This window comes from Xiphophorus couchianus, chromosome 2, assembly GCF_001444195.1.
Source record: "Xiphophorus couchianus chromosome 2, X_couchianus-1.0, whole genome shotgun sequence".
In the NCBI taxonomy this organism is placed as follows: Eukaryota; Metazoa; Chordata; class Actinopteri; order Cyprinodontiformes; family Poeciliidae; genus Xiphophorus; species Xiphophorus couchianus.
Genome location: NC_040229.1, coordinates 32,106,621 through 32,117,267, shown reverse-complemented (window position 1 = coordinate 32,117,267; position 10,647 = coordinate 32,106,621). Strand labels below are relative to the sequence as shown.

General features: G+C 38.3%; 1 protein-coding gene across 4 annotated transcripts in view; it reads right to left on the bottom strand.

Annotated features, from left to right (window-relative positions):
* Nucleotides 1-2,125: 2,125 nt before the first annotated feature.
* The window catches only part of mgat4c (mgat4 family member C), a 149,942-nt gene continuing 141,420 nt past the window's right edge, over nt 2,126-10,647 (bottom strand). For all 4 annotated transcript variants that reach the window (XM_028045810.1, XM_028045802.1, XM_028045819.1 and 1 more), the window contains 3 exons: nt 10,081-10,229; nt 8,249-8,396; nt 2,126-6,652 (listed from right to left, as the gene is read on the bottom strand). In XM_028045810.1, the coding sequence (XP_027901611.1) occupies nt 5,496-6,652; nt 8,249-8,396; nt 10,081-10,209 (1,434 nt within the window). In that variant the 5' untranslated portion in view covers nt 10,210-10,229 and the 3' untranslated portion in view covers nt 2,126-5,495. The remainder of the gene's footprint in view (nt 6,653-8,248; nt 8,397-10,080; nt 10,230-10,647) is intronic.

Sequence of the window (10,647 nt, the reverse complement as noted above, 5' to 3'; positions counted from 1 at the left end):
GATGGAGCAGACCTGGCCCATTCTTCACTGCGCGGTCTAATCTCAGCTCTTAAAGAAGATGGCTGGAAACAAACTCTGTTTTGCTGTCAGCAGGCCTGGCTGAATGCTGGGCTGTAATGAACAAGCCCACTGAGTCACCAACTCAACCAAGGAGGTGATAAAGCAGAAGATGTTTGGTTTGATACAATGACTCAGGAAGGAAAAGCTGCTATAAGGTCATTGTGATGAGATATTAATTTAAGCATACATCGACGAGCAACATTAAGCAACAAGTGAGTGTTAAGATTACACAACATTAACCCAAACCCCTTCATGTGACTGCTTAACTTTGAATGCCCACCTACTCAGGGTGCTTATTTTGGCACTTCTGATTTAAAAATAGCATGCAGACCAGTAATGTGTATGAAACATGCATGTTGGGACAAGTCAGACAATGTGTTAGTGTGTAACAGTAGTGGGCACCGCTAACTAACTGTTAGCGGTGCCCACTAAAAGGTTAGCTAAAAGGTTAGCACTAATCTTAAGCATTAGTTCCATTAATGCTCAAGCACTATCCCAACACAGTATTTAGTGGAAGCTAATGGTAAAGCGCTATTCCAATGTATTTAGCAGAAGCTAATGCTAACAAACTAAATGAAGCTCAAAATGTGTCACTAGCTGCATTTCCATTACAAATGTGGGCAAAATTTTGTAAATATTCTGCTAATGTAAAAAAATATTAAAAATACAACTTTGGTGTTTCAATTAAATAGGAAACATAATTAAAATTGCACGTGAATAACTTTTATATCACGTGAATGACTTATTGCGTTGCGCTTACGCAATAAGCCATTTATAGACATCAAAACGTTTAACTAATTAAAGAAATTTTAATGGTCGATGACTAAAACAAATGCCAACGCAAAACAGATTAAACTCAAAGCAGCCAAGTAAATTAGCACGTTACAATCTATCTGGAAACATTTATTTACATAAAGCAAAGTCCGCTAAGCGCTAAATGAAAACGTAGCTCTGATTCTAACGCCTTAACAGATTAGCAGACGTGTGCACACCACTAGGGCCAGGTTACAACAGCACAGAGCTGTTGCTCAAAACAGTAAGGTAAAGTTTGCAGGCAGAAATGGGGCCTTGAAGACACATTAAGCCGCATTACAAGCACCACAGAGACTTAGCAGTGATAGCATTGCTGGGTTATGCTAGGCGGTTGTCTTGTGGACTGAACAGTTAGTCTGAAGTCAAACTCTGTCAGCTGCTGACAGGGCTGTCTGATACATCTTTGAGCATTTTGTTGTGTTTGGATTGTTATTTTACATTACATGCCCACTTAGAGTATAACTCTGTTTCCATTAAATAAAGTTATACACTTTTATGATTTAAAAGCTACAATTACGTTGGGAGAATCTGTTGCCCAGTGCTGCTTTAGCCATGTTGTTAATGTTGGCATTACCGCCACCTGTTGGTACAGTATTGGTACAACAGCATTTTTATCTTTTAAACAGAGATATTTTTTGTTTTTGGAAAAATAAAAAATATGTCTGTTTAAAAAATATAGAGTTCTGCAACTGGGACCTGAATTTTCAACAACAATATCACAGGTCTGCATGTACACAGAATGACATCCAAATCCCACCACTTCCTCTGTTGCTTAACAAGCCAGTGAATGTATGTTGTCAGTGAATGTATGTTTTAACTGGGACAGTAAAAAAAGGCCTCCAGAATTCTTTTAACTAATTTATAATGTAAAAAAAACAAAGTCAGAAAAGTGGAAAGCTTCCACAAACCAGGCAAAAGAGAATTAAAGCAACATCATGTTGTAAAGTGAAAACCTTAGTATTCAAATAATTGTTTTTCATGTTTTTACAATATACTATCATGCTATTGCAGTACACCCATCATGTCCTAACAATGTATCACATTATACATTTATAAGGTTATAACAAAAATCATTCACATTAAAATTGGATATATTAATTTGTTGCGCAAATGTCAAAAAGATATTGTTTGAACGTTATGTTTCCTTGTTAGAAAATAAGACATTTCACATTCTGACACAGCATCAAGCGCTACATCCATGCATATTTAAAGAGCTTCAGTTTGGCAGGAGTCAAGATGCCACATTAATTTGGGCAAATTTTGTCTTAATCAACCCAGTAGGGTCCAGGTACAGCTGCAAATGTCTGTGTGACAACACAACCTGTTAGTTCAAACGGGTCATCGGCTCAATAGGAAATGTTTTTATTATATAACATGATGTAGCTCTATTTTCTTTTGCACTATGTTTCACTATAACCAACTCACATACACATTTCTGAATCTGAAGACCCATCAGGAAAATTCATATTTTTTTCAACAAGACTGGGAAATATGAACCCGGTAGATTTAATGTAGTAAGATTAAAAGTATATTAGCTTACACAGAAAAGATATGTGCTTGGCCAGATTTACACACAATCATATATTAAAGAACTTATTAGTTAATGTTGTTTTGAACCCTAAAGAAGATCCTTTAGAGTACAAAAAAACAATGCACCAATAAAAATGACTTCTTGGCATTTTACTTTGGTGCTTTAAAGATTTAGAGAGAGGTGAAAATCTGAGCGTTTTTTTAATGCCAACAAATCCCCTGGATAATTCCACACCAATACAATTTCTACTTCTAGTACTTTGTGTTAAAAAACCAACTGGGAGTTTTCAATGACGACGAGGAGACTAACAAATTTTACATATATATTTTCTGTAGGCGCTTGGAGTTGCAGTAGTCATCTGTAAGTCTTTTCCCTTATTGTCTTGCTCTACAACAACAGCTGCATTTCTATTGACCATATAACTGCACAATTTGACATTTAGAATATAAATGTACTTAAAGGGAACATGCTCATTTTGAATAAAACTTTTTGGATGAAAATTTTCTGCACTACAAAGAGGAATCCAAGAAGGTATCAGCCGTATCCAAATTGGTTTATTTGGCAAAACTGCAATAGAAGCACTTTTTGCTTCAGACAATTCACATAAATCAGCAATTAGATGTTGGCGTAAACCACAAAGAAGAAGACGACAAGAAGTAGTCGAGGATGAAGGTGTGGTACGTTTTGTAATGACTTATTGAGTAAACAAACTTATTCATGAGTGATTTTGTGTTTCCTGTTTAATAGAAATGGAGCAATTGCAAAATTTTGTTTTTTCCACATGAGCGGAATATAGACAAAGTTTTGTGCACATTTGTAATGGAAACGCTGCTAATGACTTGCTAGCGGCAGTTAGCTTAGCATTTAAACCGAGAAGTCAGAATTCCTTAGTTCAAATTCACAGAAAAAAAAAAAACTCCCTCCACCCAACACACACGACACACACCTTCATTACCAACACCAACACAGAACAATTGCTGCAACTTTCTAATGTTGCGTATTAGAAAGTTTAGACACCTTACGTTAACGCACAAGCCACATTCTTACCATGGCAGCCTCTCCCACAGACTGGACTCGACTGCAGTCAGCAAGTTGTGTCACATTGAAATATTTCAAATCAGTTGCACCAGTGGTTCAAATGAACTTGTTCATGTTTTTTTTTTCTTGCCAACCTCTAGACCATCTCCGCTTCCATTTTCGACCAGATATTGTTCTTCAGCCACAAAGCAAAAGAAAACTTCCATCTGACTCTACTCTTGTTGGTTCACTCAGATTATCAGATTAGTTTTACTTTCTCAATATTTTGACCCAATCTGAAGAAAGAACAATGAGAACAAAGACAACTTTGTTGTACTTCGTTCTGTAGTCTAGACGCATGTTATGTTTATGGATTTTTTACCAACATTAGCTTGAGATGTTGTGCAGGACTTTTTTAAATTTAAGAATAAAATCCACAATTTTTCTAACATTGATGCATTCACGTGCCATAATAAAAGGTTGTTCCTTTTGCCACTTGCCCCATTCCTCTGTGGTTATTACTGGTTTTTATTTCCATTGGATCTTCACAGGTAGTGGGTTATAATTGTAGCCAGAGTATTGGAAAATGAATTCAAAAAGTAATAAAAATTTTGTTTAGATGATCATTTCTTTATTGTAACAATGTATTTTGGTAATAAATCATTTAAAAAGTCTCTTTAAATGTAAGGAAAGTACATTTGTGTGTTAAGCAGTAGGGAGGAGTGTGTGGGTTGCATCAGAGAAAATAATTTCTATCAATGCCAGACAACTACGACGGAGGGTCAGGCTGAGAAAATAAGAAAAAATTAAATCACAAGAATAAAGTCATAACATTGTGAGATTAGAATGATAATATTCAATAAAGTCATAACATTACAAGAATAAACTCACAAGCATGAAGTTATAAAATTCTGAAAATATAGTTATAGTATTACAAGAAAAAAATCATATTACAACTCTAATCTCATAATGTTCTGACTTGTCAAAATATATGATTTTATTCTCATATTGACATTATTATTTTATGTAGACTTTATTCCTGTAGTATGATTTTATTCTCGTATGAGTTTATTCTCGTAATAAGACTATTGTCGTAATTAAATTTTTAAAAAATGTTTTCTTTGTATGGCCCTAATACTTGTCATAAACAACCGATTCTGGTATTGAGATTTATTTTGGTGACATTTATTGAGATGGATGATTGAAGTTTAAAAAACAAGACATACTGTTAATTAAATAAGAGTGTATTCATTTAACCATCAGGTGCCTCTGCAGTGGATGGGTGAACTGTACACCACCACACCTTCTCTTCATGATCCTCACCAGCCTTATCACACTGTGTTGTGCCATCCCATTTACACACCAGTATTTGTCATAAGTCAGTCAACCAGCTTGTGATGGTCTCACAAACAGCATACCAAAATCTGATTCCCACTAGAGTTCAATGAAGTTGGGTCGAGCCCCGCTGTGTAAGGGCGAACACGGCCATGTTGGAGGAAAGGCTTTGATCTCAAACTGTTCAGATATGAAATTGCCAATTTGTGTCAAAACCTCATTTTGATCGTCGTCCAGCTCAAATGATGGCCAGACTGTATTTCCTATGACGGAGATACTGCCACACCACCTCGGAGAGTCTCACAAATGTTTTCTGTGCTCATCCTCAATCTTTCCATTAAAGAGGAAATAGTCAGACTTTCCAAAGTCTGGCTTGACAATAAAAGTTATTGTCAAGAAGCGTTGGTACAACAAAGAAAAGACTCAACAAAACCCCAGATTACTCACTTTTACGCTACATCTCTTTCCTGTAATCAGGTTTTGGTAAAGTATGGTTGTTATACAAATACTACCATATGAAGAATAAGCTATGATTATTCAATACATTGAGGTTAGATCAGAAATCCTTGAGGATGACTGAAAATGGTCCACTAAGGTTACAACGTTTCAGTATAAAAACACAGACTCATTTGGCAGGAAGAATCAATAAATACATACAAAATGAATAAATTAAACCTAGAAAACATAATAATAATTAAAACAGCCTGTATGGGTTACTAAGAGAGGTTGTGTGTAGTTCTCATTGGCTGGGTGGTTGTGTAGTCCATAAACTGATACTTCTGATAATGAGCCATTCTTTTTGGCTGGCTGTCACCACAATGCGAACGCACTCAACGTCAAACGAAATCTTGTGGTCCACGTCTTGAACCTCGATGTTTCCGTTTTTGAACTCTCCTAATGTGATGTAAGAGGAGCACTGCTTTCCTTTTTTAGTCCCGACCAACTTCTCTCCTACTTCCAGCGCTCCGTGGTGAAGGAAGTCACTTTGTCGTTCGTCAGACCCGGTAGCAATCCTAATTTTGCTAATTTTGGTTGATTTGTTAAAGACTATGACGAAGAAATCTCCGGTGGAGGGAGGTTTCCCCCAAAAGTACTCGTCCACCGTGCTGTACGCCTTGGTAGCATCGTAGTTCTCAAAGACGTTAATGTTGGTGTAAATGCCGGCCGGGGGGTTGTCTGGGATGTCTATGGAGTCCTCCTCAAAGTCGTCGTCCTTCAGTTTGTTCTCCACGCCTTTGTAGGACGAGTAGTAGCCCATGTGCTGGAACAGCGAGGGCTTGAAGCGGATCACGTCCTTTTGAGCCAGCAGGCCCCGGAAGTGGATAAGCAGCCAGTCGCAAGGCATTTCCTGGTAGAACATGAGGAGGAAGTGAGCCAGGCGGGGCAGGTCTCTGGAGTGGTACAGCTTCCCGATGTAGCCCAGCTTGGAGAACTCCATCATCACCCAGTAGGAGCCTTCTCTGGAGGTTATCACCTTCTTCAGCGCCGTCAGGAAGTTTCGGGAGCAGCGCACGTCGTCCTCCAGCATCATGTAGAAGTGCGACAGGTTCGTGCAGAAGTTCAGGAGGAAAGCGTAGTCGACGTTCTGCTTGGAGCGGAAACGGACTCTGTCCTCCGGGTCGTTGTAGTTCCTCTTCAAGCCATCCAGAGAAGGGTAGAACTCCTCTGGGGCCTGGATGACCAGGAGGCGGCCGGCTATGATGTGGTGAGCGAACTTCCTGGTGATTTCCTGCACCACGTTCTCACACCAGACCAGGTCAAAGTCCGCCAGATGGACCACAACCACAATCTCTTTCAGCTCCTCATAGCTGGACTGGTCAAAGATGGATTTGATCGTCTCCAGAAGGTAGTTTCCCCTTTTCCTCTTGACCGATGACAATCCAATGGTCAGGAACTCTGCGAATAAAACATATTTTAATGAGTGAAGTAAATGTAAAGAAATGCTGCCATTCAGGTCTGAGGTATCTGTAAAATTATTCCCTAATGAAATTTGGAGAAGGGAGATGAGAAATGATGACTTACAATCAGAAGACAGTTTCTGTGTATGTGGGGACAGTTTAAGAAACATTGCTTAAAGATTGCCATAGGGGAAAACCAACAACACCCCAGGAAAAATACCAGTAACTTTAGGTTTTGTTCTGTTCTCAGATATTTTCTCAGTTTGGACTTTATATTCCTTCCAAGACTGTGCTAACACATACCAGTATGCTTCAGAGAAGAAAACAGTCGGACTCTTGCTCCCATAGAGGTGCTCATATACAGTGTCTATAAAAAAATATCCATCCCACTGAATGTTCTACCATTTTTGTTTCTTTTTACAAATCAATCATGATCAACAAATGTTGTCTTTTTTGACAAAACAAAACCCTTTAAAGAAGCAGTATTATGTGTTTTCCAGACACATAGTGTCATTTTATAGCACAATCAAGAAACTATGTAAATTTCCGTTGTTATAAAAGTGCTGTACCTCTACCAAATGTATATTAAAAGAAATTTAACAACGCCTTGAAACGGCAGAAGAGACGGCTTCTGTCTCTTTAAGAAACTCCTGCTCTTTCTGAAACCCTTCAGGAAGTCATCACAACATGGCTCCTCTCAGTTCCACCAGGTGTTTGCCAATTCCTGTTGGCTAGTCTGAAGGAACTGAGTGGGGGAGGGCTGCTCTGTGAGGCGGAAGCTTGGAAACCGCAGCTCAGAGGAGGAGCTTCGTCCTCGAAGGCGGAGCTAGGTTCACCCAGGCGTTTTTCACAGCTGATTGGTTGCCATGGAGATTAAAGGATTTCTCAAACTTGCATGAAAGAATCAAGGCAATCAACAAACAAGGCAACAATCAAGGTATGTTTCTGATAAAGGAATAACATCATAACAAGAGGAAGTAACAAAAATGTTACATTAAAGCAGTCATCGCATATGCAACTCCTTCAAGTCAGTATTTAGCAGATGCACGTTTGGCTGTGAATATGTCTCAATGAGGCTGCATATGAATCCGTTTTATAGGCACTGCATATTTATGACCTCACCTAAGAAGTTTTTATTTTTTATAATTGTGATATAAACAAATCAAATGCAGGTTTTAAGATCAAGTGAACAAACAGAAACAAAACAAAATGTATAAAAAAAAGAAAAGAGTGCAGTTGATACCGAAAAGAAAGAAAGAAACAACAATAATCTAAAATAAAAAAGTTACAAAGCATTACTGACTCCTTTCTAAATCCTGTGGAAGTGGCAAACGTGAACTGGGTTTTTCCCATGACTGTAAGGAAAGTGCAAAATAAATCGACAAAATGCAGATAGGACAACTGGGTCAAAATGATTTTTGTAGAGCACGACTTGCTTGAGGTGAGCTCTTTGCCGAGTTCAAAACCGAAACAAAGAATCTCTTTGAATCATTTATTCTTCTCTTCTTTAAATCAGACTGATTCGGTTCCGCCTCCTCAGATATGAGACGGGTTAATGTGAAGCCGCTGCTAAAGAGGGAACCTTCAAACTTACTCTTGCGGTTCAGAGGCGTTCCGGCGAGATAGCGGTATGTGACATTAATGGTTCCAGAGAAGTTACTGAGGTCTCTGAAGGTGTGAGCGTATCGCTCCGAGCTGGGAGGATGGACCGACGCTTCCCTGAGCTGCCTCTTATCTCCTTCCTGCAACACGAAAAGCACATTAGAACAGACGAAAAGAAAGGCACACCGAAGAGAAGCAGCCAAATAAAAGCATGCATTTTTGAATAATTAAAAAAAAGAAAGAACATATTTCTTTTTTTATTCCTAATGTGTGTTTGGATGCAGCTGAGCTAACCCCTTCCACAGCCAGTTTGCAGAATTTATGAAAATAGCTAAAATGCAAAACCGCCTTTTGATAACTGAAATAAACACAGATTATGTGATTTTCCCCCAAATTCTGATGACATCATAAATAAACAATAAATCATGTGGCTGATTTCCTTTTGGGTCCAAGTCATCAAGATTTTAGCACAAACTCTCTTTAAAAATGTAAGTAAATATAAAATGGAAAACATGGGAATAATGGGGCATTTATTGTATCGTTTATCATTTATCGATACGATAAACATGTTATAATTTCTTATAACATGTTGACTTATCATTGTCACAATAAATTCCCCTAAAGCTGTACATACTGCCCGTTTTGTTAGTGCTATTTTTGTCTTCACTGTTTGTTCAAAAAAGGCGTATCAATAAATATCAATACATCTGAAAGTATGATTAAATGGAGTTAGATTGTGTAGTTTAGTAATATAAGTCACACTTTTCTATTTCTGGTGTCCTGAAGAAGCGTTTTACAAATAGGAATATTTCTGCTGAAACACAGTGGCAGACGTACAGTTACCTAAAAAAATAAGTAGCATATTCTTGTTATCATCATTTTTATCACCATCACAATAGTACCATGAAAACATGATAAAACCTCAAGTCCATATCGAAGTCCATAAGTTTCTTATCATGATCCTTATCCAACTAATAATGTTCAAAACTCCCCAAAATGGTTCGGATTATCAGGTAAACCTAATGCAACAGGCATTTAATCAATTAATCAATTGATCGCATGATAGATTAAAGTCAGCTTGATCATTCCCATTCTGATGACTAACTTTGAAGGGAAATTTTGACCACAGAGTTGTCAAAAACCGTCTTATTTATGGTTTCGGTTGTGTTTGGACATTATTTCCATTTTATTTATTGTTTTGTTCCATTTTATTTTGGACATTTAAAATATTTTCTAGTTCTAGCATGGAGTACTCTTCACAAGATTAAAATTTTCCAGTCACTGAGAGGGCGAACTTGCATTGTCATGCCATGATCAATATATTATTTGAAAATGGTCTCAAAAACAACAATATTATCATGTATCGCAATGATTGCTGGGACAATTTATCGTTCATTGAAATTTGTCAGTAATCCAGGCACATTGTTGGGATTGAAATACGAGACTGAATGCAGTTGTTGCGTGCAGTTTATTGATACAAACCATGAGTGGTGTCCTAAAGATGCGCATTCCAAATGGGAATGATTTTCAAGAGTAATATTTGTGTTTGTGGAGCTTTTAATGCTTTGTCATAAAATCACAGCCATGCAGCTACCTGAAAAAACAGGTAATAAATAGTTGCTATCGTCACTTTGGTTGTTATCACAAGAGAACCATAAAATATCGCGATGAAACTTTAAGTAAATATCGCCCACCGCTTCATGGAAGCCAAAATAAAAGACATTTGGAGTTTGTTTGAATGGATTTGTTCAGACCTCTGCCCCAAAGACGGACACAAAGAGTCTCGATAAGTGAATAAAACCAATGGCAGCTCTCGTCACTGACCAGCACGTAGCCATCCTCGATGTAGAGGTTCAAGAAGAGGAGGAAGGTGATGAGGAAGCCGAGGAAGGGAATGGTGGAGCGTTTCCTCAGACACCTCATCTTGTCCAGGGATTTCCACACCAGTCTCATTCTCACACTGCCGATGGGATCTGAGGGAGACATGGTGGAGAGAAATACATCAGGATGCGACGGCTTTTACAATCTGGAGTGCTGTGTTTAAGGAAAGTTTGGGGTTAAATAACCGTCCACAATCGTTTAAATCATCCGCTGACCCGTGTATGACCGTTGGTAGGAGAAATCTGGAATCAAACCCCCAACCGTCCAGACAACCACTACTTTGATGGCTCAACTTGCCATCTTTCTAGAGCTCTACTGCTGGCAAAAGTTCCCAGGGCTACCTTGCATGTGTGACTGACTAAAAAAAGATTTTAAATAGCTGCGAACGCAACTTCAAATGTAGCAACATGTTTTGTCTTTTGCTTCCCAACAACTGAGCATCAGGATGTGCTGCTGCTGCCTCCGAGACGCCCAGCAGAATACAAACTACGTCCAAGCTCAGTTTGATGG